The sequence below is a fragment of the Pleurotus ostreatus genome (assembly GCF_014466165.1).
Source record: "Pleurotus ostreatus strain PC9 chromosome Unknown scaffold_2, whole genome shotgun sequence".
NCBI lineage: Eukaryota > Fungi > Basidiomycota > Agaricomycetes > Agaricales > Pleurotaceae > Pleurotus > Pleurotus ostreatus.
In genome coordinates this window covers 1,599,776-1,622,229 of record NW_023503157.1, presented here as the reverse complement: position 1 = coordinate 1,622,229, position 22,454 = coordinate 1,599,776, and the positions used below count along the sequence as shown (strand labels likewise).

Genomic DNA, 22,454 nt, shown 5'->3' with positions numbered 1-22,454 from the left:
AGATCTTGTTGCTTCACGTCTCTATAAGAGTTGAGTGCATTTTCCCTCGTTGGAACTTTAGGTTGCATTCGTAGTTTGGGGACAGACATTCGAGTATTTACGCTGTATATGTACTTGAATGAAAGCTTTGCACCTCCTCGACGTCTAGTTCATTGTTCCTCGCACAAGTGATTGACCAACGCCCAACTGATCTCGCGAAAAATTAAACACAAGAAAGTAGTACTTCGTATACTTACATACATCTTGTACAAACTACAAAATTACACTACAACAAACCTTGGAGTTACTACTACTAAACCTACCTAGTAAAAGAAAAGATCCAAGAGGCAAGAACGCTATCAGTACATTACATTAATCAAAAGCGCCATCCACCAGGAGTCGAGCCCGAGGGCGATCCGGGGCCCTTGGGTGGTTTGGGCGACATGGCGAGCATGTCTTCCAAGAGGGTCGTTACGATGTCATCTTCCTTTTCTTTAGTAACGGGACCAATTTCTGGCATGTTTGCTCGAATCTTCGCTGGAAGGGAGGGATAAGCGCTCTCAGTGAAGCCCATCTACAATGATGCATGGTCAGCAACATCCCGAACTCAGAGATTCAGATAAACGTACATCAGCAAGTCTTTTGGTCATATGAGCGAGGGCTCGCTCTCTGGTGTTTTCAGCACTTGGACCGGGTCGCGATACAGAGGAGGCTCCACGGCGATGACTGTGTCCAAGATGTGTGTTGTGCCTCTTCGGAACGTTGTACATTTCAAATTCGGGGAACCCGCCATGAGCATTGCTGACGGTCTGAACGATGGGAGGTGTCTGAGGCTTGGGCGGTGGTGGAGCGGGCTTTGGTTCCTCTTCGACTTTGTTAGTGCTAGCACCAGGAAGCCTGTGGAGACGATTAGCATACTCGTAATAGAAAGAAAGCGGTGGTATTGACTCGGTGTTTCCATGCTTTAGAGAAGCCAAACGTTCCTTCTCTTTACGGCGGACCTCGCGTTCTTGTCTGTAGCGCTCTTTCTCGGCCTTGTACAGGCTCTTCGCAGCCTCGACATGCGCGCGTGAGTCTTCGCGATCGTGGATACCAAAATCGTGGGCCACGTCCCAAGGTGTTGGGCCAGGGGGCCCGCCGAGCGGCCAGCCCGGAGGTGGGTAAGGAGGACCACCTCCTGGGGACATGGGCGGGTGAGGATCGCCAAAGGGGCCCGAGGGAGGAGGCGGGGGAGGGAAGGGGCGACCATGACCATGGCCATGGTGGGGCGGAGGAGGGCCAAACATTCCCATGTCCGGCCACCGCGGCCTAGAGTAGGCGAAGCCGAAAGGCTGTAAACTCCCTTGCCAGCTGGGTGCCCCCCTGTAACGCTGCCATGGCGCGTAACCAGACTCTAACGGGTGTGCTGGACGAGCAGAAGGTGTAGTGTTCGACGCATCGGCACTGTTGGTAGGAGCGATACCCGAGGTTGCATCAGCCAGAGACTTGACGATACCACCAACAGCTTCTGCTACGCGTCGACCTGCTTCTTCTTCAGCAGCTCGACCCGTTGCTTCAGCCGAACGTACGAGTTCTTGGGCTGCGTTGGTGATCGCCTCGCGGTGAGCAACCCAATACGCACCATTGGATGCATTCTGAACGATTTGACGAAGGCTCTCAGCGAGTTCCGGGTGCGACGAGAACGCAGACGTCAAGTTGTTGAGCAGCAATGCAACATCATTTGATAGGGATGGGGATTCGATAGATGGAAGGGGAGGATCAGGAGCAGGGTCTGTTGGCGGCGTGGCATCTGGTGTGCGTCTGTGTTCCAGGTTGAGCGACTGCGCAAGGACTTTCGGTGTACTCTCTGCCTGGACCGGAGTCACGTCTCCACGAGAAGTGGAAGCCCGAGAGCTGCTGGACGGTACATGGAATCCGGACTTGTTGGAAGCAGAGCCCCCCCTGTTGTAAACGTGAACGGGCTGTTTAGTCGGGGAGTCTTCAGCAAGCAACGAAACGGTGGAAGACATTCCGTCGCTATCGCTTCCGAGTGCCTCTGATCTCGGTGGCACTGGTGGCTGGGAGTCTGCTCTGCTCTTGCCCTTGTCTGCACTGGACTTGACGGTGCCGAACTGGCTTGAACTGACCGAGGAGCTTGCGCTGGAGGCTTTATGTTGACTAGGTGGAGCTGGAACGGCCGGCTCACTGTCGTCCACAGTTTCAACGTACGCGTGTGGTGTGGTGGAACCGGACATCAGAGGGCCTTTAGGAATGAAGATATTCGGGCCAAGCGGCTGCCAGTCGTCCTCAATCCCAACTGTATACACGAGCCCGTCCGCACCAAAGGTGTTCCTGGCAGCTGAGGCTCGTGGGGTCTCTGGAAGGGATTTCTCTTCCATAAGCTGCGCGCTGATGTCCTGCACGGTGAACTTGGCCAGTTTACCCGGTTCATAGGTGGTGAAACGGTAATCCTCGAGCTCCTCTTGGGAGCTCAGGGTGACCTCGTCGCCGTCATTGTCGACATACGATACGCCAATGTTGTCGAAGGGGATGTTGTAGAGGGATTCAATCTTCTGGGCTAGCGTTTGCCAGTCCGGCCAAGAGGGAAATGTAATTCTGCGAGTGAGGCCGTCTCGCTTCGTGAGCTTGAAAGTGGTGATCATTGGAGTTGGTTCTTGGATGGCTGCTCTGCTTAAGCGACCATATAGACCTCAATTCAAACTCCGCATGGCTGCGCCTTTGACTTCACGCGAACGGACCACTTCGACTGCGGTGGGGCAATTCTAAGCCTTTGACAGCCTCTGACTCGTAGACATATTGCATATTGCTGTGATCGCGTACATATACATTTAGAATAATAACCGTTGGCCGTGTTCTCGCAATCTACGCGAAGATACCCAATCTCGGATCGATCTCAGAAGGGTCGTTTAACTACGTGGCGAAAGTGAGGCAACAGCAGGTGAAAGACAAGAAAGCTTACTCGTAAGTTAATGTTCAAGGTGCTGATGCTCTTGATCTGGTCTTCAGTCAAATTGAACGAGTTGCAGTCCAAGTTCTCGGCGAGCCGTGCTGCGGAATTGGACTTGGGGATAACAGCAATGCCCCGCTGGGTCGCCCAACGCAGCAGAACTTGGGCAGGAGCTGTAAATCACAAGGAGTCAAGCTGACTTCATCCCCAGCCTAGGCATTTCACCCACTCTTCTTGTGCTCTGCCGCAATCGAGGCAACAGACTCAACGCTCAACAAACTGGGAACGTCCTTCTCAATGCCGAGTTCGACATAGCCCTGGGGACCAAACGACGAGTAGGCAGTGATGGCAAGTCCCAAGGTCTTCGCTAGCTTAACCAAAGCCTCCTGGGTGAGGTAAGGGTGCAATTCCACCTGGAGGACTTGAGGCTCGATTCTTGCATATCGCAGGATGTCCAAAATAATAGAGCCCTGGCAATTGCTGCAGTTCCTTTGAGCACTGATTTAGCAACAGAAATACCGTTGAACCATACCTGACACCAATGTTCTTGGCCTTGCCACTGTCGACGAGCGCTTCCATAGCCTCCCATGTCTCTTGCATGGGGGTGTTTTCTACGAAAATTAAGCACTTGTCTTATAACGCAGACGTATAGACTCACGGAGGTGTACTTTCCCGTCATCTCCCCACCATTCCGGTGGGTAGCGGTGGTTCGGGTCAACGTATTGAAGAGCAACAGGGAAGTGGACCAAGAACAAATCGAAGTAGTCAATTCCCCAAAGCTCGAGCTGCTTCTGCGCCAATGCTGCTACCTGTTATACTATAGGCAGAATGTCTCATACAAGGATATAAATGACCTTACATGTTCTCGCTTGTGAAAAGTATTCCATAGCTTCGGTGCTGCGTCAGTGTCAACGAACATCAACAAGCCGCTTGGCTAACCTTCGAAGTGACGACTGATATTTTGTTAACACCCCGGTGTAGCAGTAGTAGAACAAAACACTTACATATCTCCTCGCGTTTTACAAGACCGTCTGCCAAAGCGCGTCTGAGACCTTCTCCAGCTTCTTTCTCATTTCCATAGTCGCCAGCACCATCAAGAAGGCGATAGCCAGCCCTGATGGCCTCGTATACGGTCTAAGGAGGGCGAGATTCAGGCGAGATTTAGAGTTCCCCCATGCACACAAAGAAATACATTGAAGGGTTGAACGTACGTCAGCGCAAGATGACTTGGTGACCTGTACATATTGGTCAGTGCCTGATCCTGATGCAGCGAGAGAGCACATACTTTCCAAAGGCCAAACCTTCGTTATACGTTTAGAATCAGGATCATCGAATCGTGGTAAGCATCAACTCACCCGACCAATGGCATCTACCATGAGAATCAGGAGTAAGTTAGGAGATGCCAGGGGTCTTTAGGATCTACTCACCTTGTCTCCAGTACGCTTCAAAACCACGGTAGCCATCTTGATCTACTAGTGCTGAGATGCTGCTGGGTCAAGTGAAGGATCAATTTCCACCCAGCTGGCTCCACCAAGTCCTCAGTATTTATTGCTCTCACATATCGGTCCGGGGCTTCCCCGATAGGCTCGTCGTTGACCTCATGATGACTGTAACCTTGCCACGAAAGACAGCTGCTTCATCTATGCGATATTTCGGTCTATCTTGCGGCCTTAAAAGGACTTCGCATTCGCAAGCAGGTCTGGGAAAGGGGGGCCCCGGAGAATGTTTGGTATTAATGGGTAAATGGTTCTTCATCGAGGAAAATGGCATCATTCTTGGGTATGGAACTTAGTGATTTTTTATGTATATACTACAACAGTTAGTGTTGGATCACTGTTCACCTCGCAGATTTCACTGCACGATGGAGATAGAAAACTCACGCGCGGTGGTAAGGCTTTCCCTCATCGAATAGTTGACTTTGAGTTTTGCGTGGCGAGTTGGTGGCGAGAGTGGCATTTCATCTTAGCAATATAGTCCTGACGTCAAAGACACATCTGAAATGAATTCATTAAAAAGGGCCCTTCCAGGATGGCTGCCCTCGACAATGTAATCCTACCTTTGCGGGAGTTGTGATAAGATGTGATAGCTATAATGGGGAGAGGCCGCTGGGTTTCAAAGGCACGCAAAGGGCCGATTCGAGTTAACGTTGCTTTATCCTCAAACATGGGTTGCGAGCCTCGTGAACAGGTTCGGACAAGACAGACGAATCCAGTACAATGGAACGCGCGAGCGAGATGGGGTATTGGCGACGGCGGGATCTGGGGTGCAAAAAAATCGAAGTGTCAAAGGGGTGACGGATGCTCGTCGTTGCAGGCCGCCAGTAAACACCAGCAAGCAGAGGCGTGCGTGCCTCGACTCCCGACTTGCACAAAGACGCGAGGTTGCAAAGGCCCTCCGCGTTGAAGAGGATGAAGAGGCGGGCAATTAGGTTGAACGGCGTTGTCCGAATTCGTGATTACCAAAAAGAGATAACCCCTCCCGTCGCCACTGTTGCTTTGTCCGTTCGGCGTGCGTCCGAGCTTTCGCCCTGCATGGATTGTCTTGAATGTGCTAAATCTACCCTTTTCTTACCAGGTTAGCCCACAAATGAGGGATTCGGCCCGTACAATGTCGTTGGACGTGTCACAACTTGTGAAGGTCCCCATTTTATGGCCACCGACTGAATATCGGGGGTCTTTTAAAGCTTCTTTATCAGAGTCAGCTCATAAGCGCACCTGGATGTCGCTGTTTGCTCACCTTTCCCCCGCCCCGCCTTGCACTCTTCGCCGTACCAGACGAGCCGCCGCAACAGCAGCGCCGGCTGAAAACACAGGCCTGAGGACTTGCACTTGCAAACATCCCGACTGCATCAGCTCGATCATCTATATGCGCGCCTGCATCTCGTTTCCAACACGAAAACAAGAGAGTATCGACGAGCAGCGCAACCCGGTAACGTGAAAGGGCGATCGAGTTGTGGGCGTTTGTATTTTCGGACTGGACCCACAAAGCCAAACAACACGCATTAGCGGTATGTGCGTCGATTTCCTAATACAAAGCATCACGTCCCATCCTAATCGACAGGCAATCTCCTTGTCCTCTGCCTGCTGGCCTGGCTGCTGCCTGCCTGTATAAAATCCACAAAGCCCACCGTTTTACCCCCCAATTTCACTTACTTCCTACTACTACCACCCACGCTCTGCGCGAGATTTCCAGGTGTGGTATTTCTCTACCTCACCGTTAGAAAAAGCTGACAAGCGCTTTCATGCAGAATCCATCGTTCGCCATGCCGCCGGCTAATCATCACGCCATGCTTGCACACTTTATGTCAAGGACGCTGGCCAATATGCCTGCGCCCGTTGCAATGACACCAGCACGAGCCCAAGAGATACGCTATCGATGCAAGCAATGCGACGGACATATTGCCGACTTGCTAGAATTGCGCGCCGCATGCGATCCACTCGACCCACAAAACAAAGCGCCTGAATACAACCTGAAGCTCATGAAAGCGAAGGCCATCCGAAGCTTGATCTACTGGCAACTCTTTCGCATCAATGACTTGCCGACCGAGATCCTCAGCCTCATCCTTCGCGACGTCGTTTGGTCTGGCACTGTACCCGAAGCTGGTATCACTAACCGGTTGCACATCACTTGGGTATCAAAGCGTTGGAGAGAAGTCGCGATCAATGACTCTACGCTATGGAGCGCCATTTGGTTCCGCGATCAACCGCCACACGAGAGGTCGTTTTGTTGGTTTGACAGAGCGGGAAAGGCGACGTTAGATATTAGAGTGGCAGAGCCCCGGGGCGGGCAGTGGACAGGACCGCAAATGGAAGTGTTCCTTGACAGAGTGTTCGTGAAACTCGAGCAAATCCGTTCCCTGATCGTCGTCGTCGACAACTGGCCCCCGGCACTCGTAGTTCTCGACAAGATCCAGGACTATAGCACGAGACGGACGTTTGGATTATTAGAACGATTTGAGCTCCATCGCAACGGCAGTCCTTATGTATGGATTGGCGCAGGATATGAACCAGACCGACACCGCGATCCAATGAGACTGTTCGGTGGCGCAATCCTACCTGCACTTAAAAGCATCACTATCAATGGCGTCCACATCGATTGGAACAGGTCCCCACTATCCAATCTATCCCGGTTAGACATCCGACGAATACCCCTCGAGATGTCCCCTACGTTGCCTCGCTTCCGCGAGATCCTTCAAAATTGCCCTAACCTTATTCGTCTTTCCTTGGATGGAGCAGGCCCAGTATGGTCACCCACATTAGCAGCGGCTTTCCCCCCCGTCGTGTTGCCTAGCCTCCGACACTTGGTCATTGGCGATTATAGCTTGCAGTACGCCATGTATGTTGCGACCCAGATTTCGGCGCCAAACATTCGCGAACTTACGCTCATGAACCTCGTCGGCGAGGACTACGCCCCGTTCTTCACCTTGATGACTGGCGCGTTCCCGGAAGTCCGGCTTCTCACCGTACAAAACGTCGAGTGCGTCGCTGTACCAGCCAGTAGAGCCGTTATGGTCAAGTGGTTAAAATCGATGCCCAAGATGGCCTTCTTCCGCATGGCCAATCTCAAAATCAATTTCCTCCAACTTTTCCTTGCGGACGGCGAAGATCCCAACTCTGGCATCGTCCGCTGGGAAGCCAACACGATCATCCCTCCTCGACAGACTATCGCACCGAACCTCCTGTATCTTGAGGTATACGCCAGTGATCCCGCATTGGTCGTGAGTTTGGTCCTGGCTCGGAAGGCTATAGGCGCCCCTTTCCGTAAGGTGTTCGTCGACCATAACCTCATTGCCAAGTTCACGCCTGAACAAAGCAAAGCAGTTACAGCAGATGGAACCCCAGTCTTTATACTTCCCGCGCCAGTGCAGACCATCGAAGAGGTCGAGCTGATGGCGGACTAAGCATGGGATAATGAAATGCTAATGGGACATTTTCCGACTTAACGTATCCACCAATTTAATGAGCCATTACTTTACAATACTTACCAATCTACTTTATGTATTGGGTTGCGCTACATATAGCCACTTCATGTATCGATTAGTATTATTATAAGATGTTTCTGAGTTCGCAGAGCATTGGCTATGCCTCATGGGACTCTTCACCACCAACTACAGGGTCAGCAGCCGAACTTTCAGTGATAGATTGACATAAAAATACGACTAGGAGATACGACAGGAACAACCATGCAAGGATCAAGGTGTGAATACATGATTTTACTTGAGTGCAGTGCAAGAGGGAACAATGTGTTGAATGCAAGTGGAAGCCATCAGACAAAGGTTAACTATAGTAGATACGATTAATCAAGTGATTTCTTTCTTTTCCTGCCATTTATGGGTGAAGGTGACGGCGATGGCATAACCGCAGGCATAGGTGTCGTCGGTTGTAAAGACGATTTAGTGCCCTTTTTATTAGGCGAGGGGTCGGTCGGCTTGGGTGGTTGGGGAGTTCGGTGATGAGCGCCATTTGTATTGCCATTTGTCGTGCCGTTTGCCTTGCGGGTGGCATGACCATTAACATGAGTGGTACGAGGACGAACGTGATCAATGGCTTGACGTTTAAATAGATCGACGAAAACTTGCATCTCTGCGTCGTCAACAATGCGTGTGTATTTTCGCTCTCGTACTACGGGGTCTTCTGCTGCTTCTTCGACTTCCATATCATGGGAAGAGTCGCCTTTGTTGGGTAGGGCTGGTGCTGCACGTTCTTGAATGACAAAGTCAACGAAGGTGTCGAATACAGTGTCCAATGGCGGCATGGAATGAGTGGGCCCATCGACAAGGGTCCGTCGTTCTTTCCTCCGTCGAGATCGAGTCACCTCTTCAACGCTGGGGGACGCTGTGGTTACCGCGTCGAGCAGTGACACGCCAAACACGTCTTGGAAGAGTGTTTTCTTCGCGGGCGCTTCCCCACTGAGACGCTCTGTACCAGAGCTTCCTTGCGATAACGGTTGAATGCCTTGCCCCATGATCACAACACCCCAGCTCCGCGTGATCCCCACCAACCGGAAATTGGATGCAGAGGTAGGAGCGACGAACGGCAAGGAATACCACATAACATTACGGAACCCATATGGCAAGCGTTGGGTGGACGTTGGCACTGAAGAAGATACGTCGAAGGTCCAAGCGCACGTTTCAGGCTGCTCAACAGATTCTGTTGGCTTGGCCATAAGGACGAACGAGTCACAGGTGGAATGAGGGACAAGGAAGTCCAAAGACTGAGAGGATACGAAACGCCATCGTACTGCATAACCATGGTGAGCGACTAGATGTGGTCGGACAAACAAAAACATACCGGTTTGACTAACAATATCCCACAGGGTAACACTAACTGGGCTCATAGCGGCAAGATAACGTGCCGATCGTCCGATGAAATATGCAGATGTAATGTTTTTGCATTGTGGGGAGGTCAGGTTGCACAGAAACGCGCTGGTAGAGGGTTCGTAGAGGGCGACATGAGGCCCACAAGATGCTGCCAAAATTGAGCCATCATGAGACCAGGAGGCGTGACTGGGGGAGCCATCTTTAAACTTGATTGCAGATCTTATCACCCATGACTCTGTCGGACGTTGAGCAACATCTACGTTAACACGAAATCCAGCTTCACAGACCTTCGACTTCCCCGGGCGTCTTGATTGACTTGAGTCTCCAGATTTTGACATGAGAGTCGGCTCCGGTGGTGACAAGTTGAAGAGGATCGTCACTATCGGAGGACTTGAAGGCCATCGAAGTGACAGCGCCAAGGTCATGAGGATGATCGATTCTGGTGTTCAGTATCCAGACCCCAGGTTTGTGATGCCATTTCCAGAATTTCAGAAATATGTCACCCCTGAAGTTGTCGTCACCGGCACGGCAGTCAAGCGTGGCCATCCATTCTCCAGATGCAGAAATCTGAGTGTTCTCTACTCGATATGCTTCTATGGGAGTTTCATCGCGACGGGATATGCGATTTGACGGAGAAATTTCTATCTCAGAAACGAGTTCAGAGGAAAATGGGGCGTAGACTTGAAGTGACGAGGGATGGGAGGAAGGAAGGACGATGGTCGAGGTAAGCCTGTGAATGGCAAGTGGGGCATCGTTGGAATGCGTCGTTGAACTTGACGGATCTGGCCCAACATGAATACATAGAACCCAAGAGTATAGCGGTAAAGTGATGAACGAACCAAGTTTGATTTGTGAAAATGTTCTTGACACCTTGAGGCTGGCGGGGTTGATGAATAGGTATGTGGCGTCTACTAAGCCAAGCAGATATTCCTCTGGACCATCTCCTTCCCTCAACACGGTGATAGCATTGATGGCGGCTCCAACCCGAGGTACGAATTCCTTTCTCCCAGTGTGAACCTGCCAAATTACCAACACTGACTCCTCGCCTCCACTTAACAAGTACGCGCCATTTGAGGTAAAGGCAATTGACGCCACGGCGTGAGCATGCCAGTGAAATGAACTTGTTTGGGACTTTTTCTCGAGGCCAACAGTTTCAATTTGCGGATTCTGGCCAATGCAATACCACAGACGAACACATCCTTTGCTATCTCCGGTCGCATAATATTCCTCTGTGGGATGGAAAGCGAGGCATGTTAGATGCTCAGGCGAGACAAATTTCGTAAAGCCGGATTGCAGTGCAGAAGTGGCAGCGACATATGATGTGTTGCCGCCTATGGCCACAAGCCAATCACCACTAGGAGAGAGGGCCAATCCCATGGGTGACCGCGTTTTGCCAACTGAAAGTACATCCTCAGGTTTCTGTACAAGTTTTGATGTCGACGAGCTGCGCAAAAGAGAAACACGAAGCACTGCCCCACTTTCGTCTACAACCAGCGATCGTTGGCGTCTTCATATCTAGAATCGACAAGGCTGCGCACCTTTACGCCCTCTATTCGTCTTGGTGGTGGTCACGAATACCACATCTTTGAGTCTATGATGAGCACAGAGATGATGTATTGGCTTCTCAATGTCGAATACTTGAAGAAGAGTGGCCTCCATGAAATCCCACACCGATATGCATCCATTGAGTGAACCAGTGATTAACTGGAAGGCATTTTGAGGGTTTATGATGGCACAAGTCAGTGCTTGCGACCGCGATTCCCTACCCTCTGGACAAGGTGCAGTGAGGGTGGACACGATCCGACCGGTCGTCGTCGAATGTACTTTTACTGAGGGCCCGACCAGTGAAAAGAAGTAACTGCATGCCGGATTCGAGATCAATAATTTACACCTCTTTTAGATTTGGCTGTCCACGCACCTCCCATTCTTCGTGAAAACCGGTGAGCACTTGCTGACTGCAGACTCTGTCAAGGAAACCCAGTTCCAAACTGCCAGTCCCTCTCCTTCGCCACCAACTACCGATCCCTGAGCATTTGTCGAGTCTGCCAAAACTGGCTCCCTCCCTTTGCCCTTCCGCGATGTAGTTTTGGATGGCTTGGATGCCTTCAATTCTGCAGTCCTTTTTGCAGCTGGTAAACCACCGCGAGGCTGCTTTGACGACGAGGCCGCCATCGATTACTGTCGGTTACCCAGGCTTCAAGAAATGGCCAAGGTGTTGGTCAGAAAAAATTTGCACCAAACAAACACTTGCCATTTTCGATATAGCGGGCGCTTATAACACGATCATACCAAAACTCTAGTAATTGCACGATGAGAGGGTATAAAGGCGTACAGGAAGTCAAGAGAGCACTACAATACAGTGATGGAGGATCCGCTGGTATCTGGAGAATGAAAGAAAACAGTTCCACAAACTAATTTAAGAGTTCTTGAATTCAGGCCTTGAAGCCTACCCAATGTTCCACAGCCTAACGTTCTTCAAGCAGACTCTTGTAGCCGACCAATGCACGAACAGCACGACAAGGTGCCTGCAAATCTTCCGGTGTTGCGTAGTTCCGGGCCTCCAGCATTCCTTCCCGAATGCGTTCTTCTTCAATCAATTCGGCCTTCGTGAGCGGTTCTCTAGGAGGAAATGGCCAACCAATTCCGCAGAGGGAACACCAAAGAGCGATTCTTGCCTGCATGTCACTACGAAGAATGTAAGCCCACTAAGCTTAAGTGATTCACTGCTCAACACCTACCTCCGGTATCGCTCGATAAGCCGTTCGAAACGCATGCGATGTTGTAAAGCTTCAAGCTCTTCGTCATCCTCCCAGCCATACGGCTTCAGCTCCTCTTTTCTGTTCCTTAATCGATCGATGAGCTCCTCCCACATGGCTCCTTCACAGGCCAGGACAGTTTGGTAACCGCGATAAAGATGCATGGCCAGAGAGCGCTCGTTCAGCGCAGCCAGATTCTCGGAGCGGAAGAGCGCTTGTGGTTGAGACGAAACACTGGTCGAGTCTTTCGTCAGCGATCGGTCGATGTAATATCGTTGGAATGGAACTGGAGTCGTATCCCTGACTGGAGTTTCGCTATCCTCATCAATGGCATCACTGGAAAGTGACGAAGTATCTCCGTTTGAAGAAATGGAGGATGATTTCCCTCGCCCAGCGCGACTAAATAATGATGAATTCTTGGTGGCGTTTGTGGACGCCGACAGCGTCGAAGATAATGACAGGGAAGTTGGTCGATTCATGGGCACGGGGTGGAAGGTAGGCGACTTAGAGTCTGCGCTATCCGTGGAAAGGGTATCGAATGCAGATGAAGGCGGTAGCTGTTGTGGTAGAGGTTGTAGCGGGGGAAGCGGAGGCATTGGAAAGTGTAATACGGGGCCTAATACGACGTGCCTGAAGTAGGTAGTGAAATAGCTGGGGAGCACAGCTGAGATATGGGTTAGGCATGATACAGGATACGAGACGAGACCATACCTGTCGGCTTGAGGTTAATGAACCGTGACTCGAATACAGACGTGAACAGCGACTCCAACAACGAGTGGTCATGCATATCTTTCGATAGGCTGGGCGGCGGGGAGAGGTCGCGTGGCGGGCCGCCTGGGAAATGTACCGACGATGCTCTCCTCGGTCGCGCTCGCAACGGCGCCGTAAACCATCTCGGGAGTACGGGGAATATGATATCTTGAAGTTGCCGTGAGTGATCTACCCCCACAGGGCAGTATCGAAGGAACGCACCATCTTCTATAATCTCCACTGCTCCTCCAGGCCGTAAGACCCGGTTGACTTCCTGATACAAGCTTAATTTCACAAGAATACACTGAGGAAACGGCACGCGCTTACTTCGAACAGAACCCCCCACTATGATATTGCGTGAGGACACAGTTATGTACGAAGGGGCAATATCCTGACCTTGCTTTCAGGAACTCCTCTTGCTATTGACTGGATGTGAACATGGTCAAATTCGTCGTCTTTAAAAGGCAGTTTAGTCGTCAGGCTGGGACGTGATGTTGAGGACGCCGTAATTCGTAGAAGTAAGCTCAGACTTACAAGTTGCCGTGGACCCAACGAATACGCCGCGATATACTTGGGTCCAGCCCCCTCAGAGAAATCTGAACGTTCACTAAATCAAAGCCCACCTGTCAGGGAGCTTAGAAGCGATACTAGACCGTGATGTACGTGCAGCACTCACGAATGAACAGTCAGGCCATTCTTTCGCCGCGTCGATCACCCACGTCCCCGTCTATGCCCTCGGTTCAGAGTTGCCCATGTCGGCGGTGATAATAATTCGACTTACCCCGCAACCTAAATCGAGCGACTGTTGCGGTGGGCCTTCACTGAAGTTGATGAAGGAAGTGGAGCCCTTGAGATGTTTCATTAACCTATTGTCCAGGGCCTCCCTGTTGTGATTTCACGCAGGTTGATTCCGCAGTTCTGATAATAGGAAACATGGATCCGACGTACAGCTCTAGGACCTGCCTATCATAGGATAGAGGGTATGGTGCTTTTTCGGGATCATACCGATGGTACAGCCGGCCGTCGAGCACCCGCGGCTCCTCTCTCCGCGCTGTACCAGGTCTCTTGCCATCGAACGACGAGGATTGCGCCGAGAATGCAGATGTTCCGGACTGCATCTGGGGGGAAGCAGCAGGAATCATGGCGAAAATAGGGCGAACAACGGTCCTATATTCGTGAGAATGAAAGAGAGAGGATCAAAGCATCGTATACGCCCGTTCCGTCTGAGGGGCAGTGGTCATTCAGGTCGGCTGATGTTGTGATCAATGATTTCGATTATCATATAGCGGAGTCGGGCGCCCTGGCAATGCACTCATGTATAGTGGCAACCGGAACCAAATGCATAAATTCTACCACGAATATTCTGATACAAAGAGCAGCATATGCAGGTTCTCGACCTGAATGAATGGAAAAGAATACGCCAAGCTCACGCCGGACGGCCCTAATTATAACCAGCAAGGACTCTCGCCTTCCAAAGCAAAAGGTTCTTAGGATGTACCAGTCGAGCGAACCAGTCACCAAAGATAATCCCCCACAAAATTCCAAAATACGATACACCAGCCCTCTGGAAATTCCAAGTGAATCGATGAAGGGCGAGATGTCGCGAATAGCTCACCTTGCCGTTTGTGAGGAGTATCATCACAGGGCTACCCTTGTAAACTCTCAGCGGCTTTCTCGAAATTGCCGCCATTATATTTGCGATGACCACACGAAAGTGGGCGTTTGCTGTGAAGAGTTGCTTCTCTTCAGGGTAGTCGACGATATCGCCAGCAGCGTAAATATCATCGTAGGACGCCAACTGCAAGGTCGGTCGTACTTTCACTAGTCCGCGTTCTGTTAGAACGTCGGGGCCGAGAGATTTGATAAAGTCGGTATGGGGCCGTCCACCTCTGGTTTGAAACTAGGTAGATTTGTAAACTAGAAAAATCGGCAATATTCACGTCAACTTACGACCAAATCGGCTTTGATTATTTTCCCAGAACGCGTCTTCACGCTATCGTATTTGCCGGTAGGTATGTCGTCGATGTAGTCGTTCAAGACGAGGGTGACATCGCGATTGAGCATACTCTCTTCCACACGAGTGCGATATTTCAATGGATACACGTCGGTGAGCAAGTGATCGCGACTCTTGACTATGGTGACATTCTTATCCTGTGGTCAATACGCGTTAAAACAATGTCACCAACTGGGAGGACGGACAAACTAACTGGATAAATATCCTTGATTTCACCGGCGAGCTCTAAGCTACCTCTTAGCTCCTGTCGTAAACCAACAAGACGATGGTGGGCGTACCAATTCCAACGCATCCTCCGCCTGCGAGGACAATATCATTCGCGTCCTTGATCCTTTGCCTGATGTTCTCAATAAATGGGATGACTCCCTCCTTCTTCTCGGGAAAGTTCAGGGGGCCCTCCCATCCACTGCCCGTCGCGAGGACAAGTAACTCGAACTCAACAACATCCCCGTTTTCCAACGTAAGACTTCCACCACTACTATCACCTTTCTGGATTGAAATGACCTTTCCTTCGATGAACGTTCCAACGCCGTTGGCGAAGAGTTTATCGTGGGGGATGAGGGAGGTCGTCTGGAGGTCATCTACGTCCGAAGTGACCAGTCGAAGAGCAGGGGGTAAAAATATCTGGAAAGGCCGACAGTCGATGAGGACGAGGTAATGAGTACTCGGGTTGAGTTTCCTCGACAAGATGCGGGCCAGAGGTTGACCGACGGCGCCGCCGCCAACGATAACTACGTTCTTGCGATCGTCAGTTTTCTTGCTTGACATTTTGAGGGGCCCATTTCATCTCCTCCGCAAGCCTTTATACTGACTGGCCTCGGTAACATGGATGTGATAATTCAAGGGCACCAAGTGCGCAGGCAGATCATACTTGCCCTAATCTGATAAGCGAGACTTGCCGATAAGATACGTAGTATTTATCTGACACTGCCGGTACTTCACGTGCTGCGGATCAGAAAGACAGTAAAAAAGGTAATATAACATTACGGTAACATATCTAGAGGTATATAATCAGGCCAGAAAACTACTATCATGATAGAACCCAAACATTGAACACCTAGTAACCAGCAGCCTTTCTTGCCATCGGGACCATGAGGTCTTTCGACTTCAGCATCCGCGCGAACCAATCCCCGAATACCAGCCCCCATAAGACTCCCAAATACGCGACTCCGCCACCCTGGGAACGCCTCGTCAGAAGATGTCACGGAACCACTATCACTCCCATGGTACTCACCTTGCCATTCGTGATGAGAATCAACTCGGTGCTCCCCTTGTATGGCTTAAGGGGCTTATTGGATATCGAAGCCAGGATGTTTGTGGTGAGAACCTGGACATGTCCAAGTGCTTTCGCGACCTGTTTCTCTTCTTTGATGTCGAGAATATCTCCACCGGCGAAAATATTGTCGTAAGACGCCAATTGCAAGGTGGGTCGGACTTTCACCTGCCCGCCGTCCGTCAGAACGTCGGGGCCCAGAGTCTTGATAAATTCGGTGCGTGGTCGCCCACCTCTGGCTTGGAGCTGATAAAAAGGTCAGGTTGCTCTGACAAGCAACGCTCAGGAACCGACTTACGACTGTATCCGCCGTGATGGTCTTTCCGGAACGCGTCTTGATGCTCGTGAAGGTCCCTGTTGGTATATCATCGATGTATTCGTTCAGGACGACTTTGATACCACGCTTGGTGATGTTTTTCTCGGCGTAAGTGCGGAATTTTAGCGGATACGCGTCGTTGAGCAAGTGGTCGCTGCCCTGGACGATGGTGATGTTCTTGTTCTACACGTCGGTCAGAATTACTGAACCCAGTGGAGGGCCATTGAAAATAAACATACTGGATAGATGTCTTTGATTTCACCAGCGAACTCTGTAATTCGATGTTCAGATACTGAGGCAAACAGCATAATGGAGAGATTTACCTAGCCCAACAGATCCTCCGCCAGCAATAACGATATCATTCGCGCCTTCTATCTGCTGTCTTGTACCCTTAACGAACGGCAGGACGTCCTCCTTCTTGCCCGGGAAGTTTAGGGGCCCTTCAAATTGACTCCCAGAAGCGAGGACCAAGTATTCAAACGCGACGGTTTCCCCGTTGTCCAAGGTGACGCTTCCGCCCTTGCCGTCACTTTTTTGGATAGAAGTGACAGAGGCTTCGATGAACGTGCCATTGTCGTTGACAAAGAGTTTGTCAAAGGGGATAAAAGCGGTCTCCTGCAAGTTGTCGATGTCGGACGTGACCAGTCGGAGAGTGGCTGGTAGGTTAATTCGGAACGGACGAGGGTCGATGAGAATAATATGGTGTGTGGCGGAATTTATTTTCGGTGAGAGTGCACGAGCAAGGTGCAGGCCAACGCCGCCGCCACCAACGATGACTATGTTTTTGAGGTCGTCGGCTTTCTTGTAGGACATTGTGAGTTGAGTGATATTGAACGAACCATATCGTGTCGTCGTTTCTACACTTTATACTGCAGAAGCACCTCTTTACCAGGCACTAAAACCTTCTGCCTAAGCATTTTGGTCGACTGTCAGCCTAGGCATAATCAACACTGCGTGAAAGCAAGCTTACGAAAAGTGTTTGCGTAATAAGCGCCCGTCAGGGTCAAGTCAGTCCAAGTGATTCAGATTTCGCTGATCTCCGAGTCGGTCCCGATCAAGATTATGTATAAGACTGATCAGCGGGTCGGCCCCGATCATCAACAACAACTACAAGTTCTTCAACTACAATGCCTCGTAAGAAGATCACGAACATAAATCAAAAGAAAACCGAGCAGAAGCTCAAGCGCGCTGCAAAGCGCGGTGACATTCCCCCACTCGAGCCCAAGCCTCCAAAGCTTCGCCACCCCGAATTTCGTAGAATTCCTACGGAAGCACGACCCGACGTTGATGCTGCCCGAAAGCTGCAATCTGCTTTCGTGAAACTGCCACGAGAATACCTAGACAAGACCAAGCTGATCGCGTCGCAATTAATATTGCCGAGGCCCATCCCTGGAGAAGCTGCAGTCTTTCCGTCCATTCCTCCTAAAGATGACGGTGGATCGGAATCGTCGACTGCTTTCACTTGTCCCAAGCGACCCAAGTGGCGATTTGATATGTCGAAGGCGGAGGTCGAAGCAAACGAAGATGGCGTCTTCAGGAAGTGGCTGGCCGAGACGGATCACCTCATAGAAGAGTGGCGAGATGAGAAACCACCGACTACCGAGTCGGAGCAACCAGAAGGGGATCCGGAAATCGACACGCCAGAACAGCTCCCTGCTGAGATGCCTCGGTCGTGGTGCTACTTCGAGCGAAATCCAGAAGTCTGGCGACAATTGTAGGTCGCGTGCTTCTTTCCATACGCTGATATGCTAAACACTTGCCTTGCAGATGGCGAGTAACAGAAATTTCACAAATCATACTTGTACTTTTGGACTCCCGTTGTCCATTACTCCATTATCCACCAAGTCTCCGAGCATATCTCGCCACTCACAAGGTCATTCTCGTGTTGACGAAAGTCGACCTCTCTGGTCCGGAAAGAACTCAAGCGTGGACGACCTACCTCCAATCAACATTCCCCGGCGTTCGAGTCACGCATGTTGAATCGTGCATTGAAAAGAAGGTCCAACACGCAGAGCAAGGACGGAAACACTACGAACCTCATATTCCAACGGAGTTCCGTAGAAAGCTTGTTGAAGCCATTCGAGACATACACGCCGAGATGCTCAAACCACCCGCAGAAGTCAAGAAGAACGAAGCGTGGGCCAAGAGGTGGACACCTCCTGTCAAACAAAACATCGACTGGGACGCAGTACTCAGCGCCCAAGGCGGGAAGGTTGGGAGTGAAGTTGGTGGTGCGGTCGTCCCTTTACCTGCGCAACAAGAGGGAGGTGATCGCGGAGAAGGAGAGGCTAGCGGGGATCGTAAACATGTCGAGCCAGAATTTTTGACCGTTGGTGTGATCGGTCAGTCGAGTCCACGTTATGACCTTTCAATACGGTTCCATAGGCCAGCCAAACGTTGGGAAGTCATCATTATTGAACGCATTGTTCGGTGTGACCCGAGTCAGGACTTCCAAGCAGCCTGGCAAGGTGAGCCTTTGCAGTCATCACACGTTGACGATATTCGACTAACAACATGACAGACCAAGCACTACCAGACTTTGTTCTGGACGAACGAACTTCGCTTAGTCGATTGCCCCGGACTCGTTATGCCAAACAATATTCCTATGGAAATGCAGGTTCGTTTTGTCCATTCATATATCTCCTGTATCCTCCTAATTCAACCCTAGGTACTCTCAGGGGTGCTCCCCATCTCACGCGTTTCCGCTATCCCTGCCTGCATCTACTTTTCTTCTCAGCGTATCCCCCTCGAAAAGATATTCAATTTATCCCATCCGACGCCCCCGCCACCCCCTGGTGAAGACAAGCGGACGTGGAGAGAAGGCTCCGGCCCCCATCCGACTAGGGAAAAGCCTGTCGAATGGACTGCGTTAGATATCCTAATAGCTTACGCCGGATCTAAAGGTTGGGTGACCGCTAAAGCAGGGAGACCGGACATGAATCGTGCAGGAAATGACAGTGCGTATATGTTACATTATGTCGAATATATCGTCACTCATCTCGCTTTTAGTTCTGCGAGCACTTGTCGAGGGCCGAATTGCATGGGCGTTCTGGCCTCCTGGGACGGATATAACCGTAGTTGGCGATAATAATGGCAACGGCATATGGTTGCACGAGTTCGACCGACTCGACGCCGAATTCGACGACCACGAAGAAGATTCTGCCGAGCAAGAAGACGCAGACGAGGGCGTAAGTAGTGACATAAATAGTGAGTGCGATGGAGTTTCCGAAGATGAAGCAGTTGGTGGAAGGTTCGATGCTCTCTCGCTCGAGGAGGAGAGCGAGGAGGAAGAGGTGGAGGAAGAAGAGAAGGAAGAAGACAGGCCTTGACCTCTACGAAACTTAGTACGTACGATGATGTTACCCAGCTTGACGATGTATACTATACCTAGTTCTGCGCCCCACACGCCAACGAGCCGACATATTATCGGTCCGCCAGGTCCGCCCTGTTAAAATGAGCCGAGTTATACGCGAAGGGATGAGTTCTTGCGACTGGATGCTCCCCTTCTCGATGCTTGTGCATATGACCGCCTTCCACGTATGACGGACCGCGTTATTTCGATAACGTTCCGGTGACACGAAAGCAATGCAAGTATAAAAGCGGCTTCAATATCTACGACGCTATTGCACATTTACACGATGTTCCCTAAATTCGTTGCATTGTTCGCTATCGCATGTGGGGCACTTGGGCTTGCACAGACGGTGTATCTTGCAGGTGACTCGACCATGGCCAGGGGTGGAGGTGGGTCCGGAACTGAAGGTAAGCGTACCACCTACGTGCTGGAGTTCCATTAATCTCAACGTTGAGCGTAGGATGGGGTCAATTTCTGGCACAATACTTGACCATCCCGGTCGTCAATATGGCTATCGCTGGGAGGAGTGCCCGAAGCTACACGGAAGAAGGCAGATTCCAAACGCTCATCAATACTGCGAAGAGCGGTGATTTTGCGATCATCGAGTTTGGCCATAACGACGGAACGGCCAATCCGGACAACGGAAGACAAGATGCGGTCGGCGATGGGTACGATACAACATCCTTGGTAACCGCAGCAAAGTGCGTCTTCCTCTCTCACCGCTTACTCTCGCCTGAATGAATGTCCGAACAGCGGGACTACTTTCCTCGTGCATTCTTTCCCCTTTTATATACAAAATGCCGTCGACGCGCTGAAAGCGAAAGGGGCTATTCCCATCATCTCGTCGCAGACACCAGACAACCTGTGGACAGGAACCAAGCTATCGCCCCCCTCAAGATTCGTTGCATATGCAGCAACTACGGCTGGTCGAACATCTGTGTCATATATTGACCACTTCGCTTACGTCGCGCAAGCCTATCAGGCACTCGGACAAACGGCTACTACCGCCTTCTACCCCATAGACCATGTGCACACATCACCGGCAGGTGCCAACGTGGTAGCCCAATCGTTTGTCCGGGGGCTCCTTTGCGGTAGCAGCTCGTTGAAAAGCAGGGTAAATTCCGCCGGTCAATCAGTTCCGAGTGAGTCCCAACATCCACTGTGCCTGTCTAATTTCTGATCTCTCTACGCTCAGATGGATGTGTGTAGGAGAACGAGTTTTTGATGTATCACCCATAGCACGTACATAGGGCTTTGTGATACGTTCGGCTGTACAACTTCAAGGAAGTAAATTAAGCTTGGCACCCTGTCCCCTGTTATGGCACGTGGGCCTGAACTGGTCTGTCAGTATCACGCACAGCTCTCCTTGAGATCCAGATGCTCTCTTCATGGCGCAAGCATGACAACAAAGACACGAACGACCCCCAAGAAGCGACGGCCGGCAGAGGTAACAGCCTCGAGGTCACCGGTACAACCATCGATGATCCTGTAGTCGATGACGACGAAAAGTACCGCAAACGGGCTACTACCACTGCCATATCTACACCTCACGATGCCGTCCTCGCAGAGCTTCAGGGCTCGCACCAGAACATCGATCTCTCCGCCAGGATAGAGGAGCAAGGGCTTCCTGAGCTCTTGGTGGGGCTTGATGCACCGTTCCATGACTCGGAGTACGTGCAAAGGACATACATGCCTGATCAAATACAGGACCCGTTCACTGGGGCCCCGCTTGGACTACTTGCTGCTGGAAGTGAACCAAAAACGAATCTATTCTCCTTGCGTCATCAGGATATGTGGACCCACTTATCCAAAGTCCTCGAGCTTCAAGGTGAAATCGCAAAGTTACACATCGATATGGAGGGTATTACGGCGAGCGGGGGGCTATCGGGTGGGCATGGCAAAGGCAGTGGATCCTCAAATCAGAGGTCGAAGATGTCTTGGGACTTGGACCATGGGAAGGCTTTGAATATCCGCAGGGATACATTACCGACTAAGGCCGGTGAGCCAGGACCCGAGGGTGACGGTGAGGACATGGACGTTGGAGTGGAGGAAGACGAGGAAGCCACTAAGAAGAAGGCGCGCGAGGAGGAGTTTGCGAACCTTGCGAGCAAGTTTGAGGGTCGCAAAGCGAAGGTTGACGCTATCATGGATAAGGTGGGCTTCATCATTTCGGTCTTAATTCCGCCGTTCATTCACAAGTTTAAAGTTGGGTGATTTGTCGAAGGCATTGACGGAATTCCATGCGCTACAAGCACCTGTCCTGGCCTTCTCTGGGAGTTCGACCCCACATCAACCTTCTGCACCACCCCTCGAGCGAGGATCGAAGCCGCATGTTTCCCCCGTATCAACTACATCAACTGGAGAGGGGATACATCCCCCTCAAGATCTCACATATGGCGAAAATGCTCCTGAGCGTTCGACTATGGGAGTAAAGAGCTTGCCGTATATCAAGACGGCTAACGTCTTAGCCGGGTTTCCGCCTGGTGTGCATCATCCACCAGGCATTACAGACAGTCCGAAGTCAATAGGAAGTTTGATCGATCCAGAGACATAGTTCGCTGGAACCCTATACCGTCCGCTTCAATGTGACTCCATTTCGAATTCTCTTCATCTCGAAGAGTACCCCTCGCGTCATACGACGGTTCCATGACTCGGTCCTAAATATGCTTCCAACCCTGAAAGCTTGCGGATAGCTACTACGTGATGAGGGCACAACTTTATCAGCCGATGAAAACCGGCGGGGCGAAG

General features: G+C 51.0%; 9 protein-coding genes across 9 annotated transcripts; 3 read left to right on the top strand and 6 right to left on the bottom strand.

Moving 5' to 3' along the window:
• Window positions 1–355: 355 nt before the first annotated feature.
• PC9H_003350 (uncharacterized protein) lies at window positions 356–2,621 on the bottom strand (the record flags this gene model as incomplete). The annotated part of the gene is made up of 2 exons (XM_036772943.1): window positions 356–553; window positions 609–2,621. 2 exons carry the CDS (start codon window positions 2,619–2,621, stop codon window positions 356–358), a joined length of 2,211 nt encoding a protein of 736 aa, XP_036634416.1.
• Window positions 2,622–2,841: 220 nt separating this feature from the next.
• Window positions 2,842–4,389, bottom strand: XYL1 (NAD(P)H-dependent D-xylose reductase (XR); the record flags this gene model as incomplete). Its single annotated transcript, XM_036772942.1, has 11 exons — window positions 2,842–2,889; window positions 2,927–3,099; window positions 3,156–3,406; window positions 3,459–3,537; window positions 3,585–3,735; window positions 3,786–3,823; window positions 3,931–4,060; window positions 4,138–4,161; window positions 4,212–4,227; window positions 4,282–4,295; window positions 4,354–4,389. 11 exons carry the CDS (start codon window positions 4,387–4,389, stop codon window positions 2,842–2,844), a joined length of 960 nt encoding a protein of 319 aa, XP_036634415.1.
• Window positions 4,390–6,167: 1,778 nt separating this feature from the next.
• PC9H_003348 (uncharacterized protein) lies at window positions 6,168–7,826 on the top strand (the record flags this gene model as incomplete). The annotated part of the gene is made up of 1 exon (XM_036772941.1): window positions 6,168–7,826. The coding sequence occupies one exon, from the start codon at window positions 6,168–6,170 to the stop codon at window positions 7,824–7,826; it is 1,659 nt and encodes a 552-aa protein (XP_036634414.1).
• A 395-nt stretch (window positions 7,827–8,221) lies between these two features.
• Window positions 8,222–11,417, bottom strand: PC9H_003347 (uncharacterized protein; the record flags this gene model as incomplete). The annotated part of the gene is made up of 6 exons (XM_036772940.1): window positions 8,222–9,165; window positions 9,217–9,480; window positions 9,533–10,027; window positions 10,085–10,729; window positions 10,784–11,103; window positions 11,164–11,417. 6 exons carry the CDS (start codon window positions 11,415–11,417, stop codon window positions 8,222–8,224), a joined length of 2,922 nt encoding a protein of 973 aa, XP_036634413.1.
• A 293-nt stretch (window positions 11,418–11,710) lies between these two features.
• On the bottom strand, window positions 11,711–13,893 carry PC9H_003346 (uncharacterized protein; the record flags this gene model as incomplete). Its single annotated transcript, XM_036772939.1, has 10 exons — window positions 11,711–11,930; window positions 11,984–12,665; window positions 12,713–12,919; window positions 12,974–13,025; window positions 13,079–13,096; window positions 13,148–13,232; window positions 13,286–13,374; window positions 13,428–13,478; window positions 13,533–13,635; window positions 13,700–13,893. 10 exons carry the CDS (start codon window positions 13,891–13,893, stop codon window positions 11,711–11,713), a joined length of 1,701 nt encoding a protein of 566 aa, XP_036634412.1.
• A 299-nt stretch (window positions 13,894–14,192) lies between these two features.
• Window positions 14,193–15,533, bottom strand: PC9H_003345 (uncharacterized protein; the record flags this gene model as incomplete). The annotated part of the gene is made up of 5 exons (XM_036772938.1): window positions 14,193–14,315; window positions 14,367–14,651; window positions 14,702–14,902; window positions 14,959–14,990; window positions 15,044–15,533. The coding sequence occupies 5 exons, from the start codon at window positions 15,531–15,533 to the stop codon at window positions 14,193–14,195; spliced, it is 1,131 nt and encodes a 376-aa protein (XP_036634411.1).
• Window positions 15,534–15,822: 289 nt separating this feature from the next.
• On the bottom strand, window positions 15,823–17,167 carry PC9H_003344 (uncharacterized protein; the record flags this gene model as incomplete). The annotated part of the gene is made up of 5 exons (XM_036772937.1): window positions 15,823–15,942; window positions 16,000–16,284; window positions 16,337–16,537; window positions 16,594–16,625; window positions 16,678–17,167. The coding sequence occupies 5 exons, from the start codon at window positions 17,165–17,167 to the stop codon at window positions 15,823–15,825; spliced, it is 1,128 nt and encodes a 375-aa protein (XP_036634410.1).
• Window positions 17,168–17,481: 314 nt separating this feature from the next.
• Window positions 17,482–19,683, top strand: PC9H_003343 (uncharacterized protein; the record flags this gene model as incomplete). Its single annotated transcript, XM_036772936.1, has 6 exons — window positions 17,482–18,068; window positions 18,122–18,696; window positions 18,740–18,822; window positions 18,876–18,971; window positions 19,023–19,311; window positions 19,364–19,683. The coding sequence occupies 6 exons, from the start codon at window positions 17,482–17,484 to the stop codon at window positions 19,681–19,683; spliced, it is 1,950 nt and encodes a 649-aa protein (XP_036634409.1).
• Window positions 19,684–19,992: 309 nt separating this feature from the next.
• On the top strand, window positions 19,993–22,260 carry PC9H_003342 (uncharacterized protein; the record flags this gene model as incomplete). The annotated part of the gene is made up of 6 exons (XM_036772935.1): window positions 19,993–20,113; window positions 20,167–20,407; window positions 20,460–20,848; window positions 20,902–20,907; window positions 21,055–21,860; window positions 21,913–22,260. The coding sequence occupies 6 exons, from the start codon at window positions 19,993–19,995 to the stop codon at window positions 22,258–22,260; spliced, it is 1,911 nt and encodes a 636-aa protein (XP_036634408.1).
• Window positions 22,261–22,454: the final 194 nt, after the last annotated feature.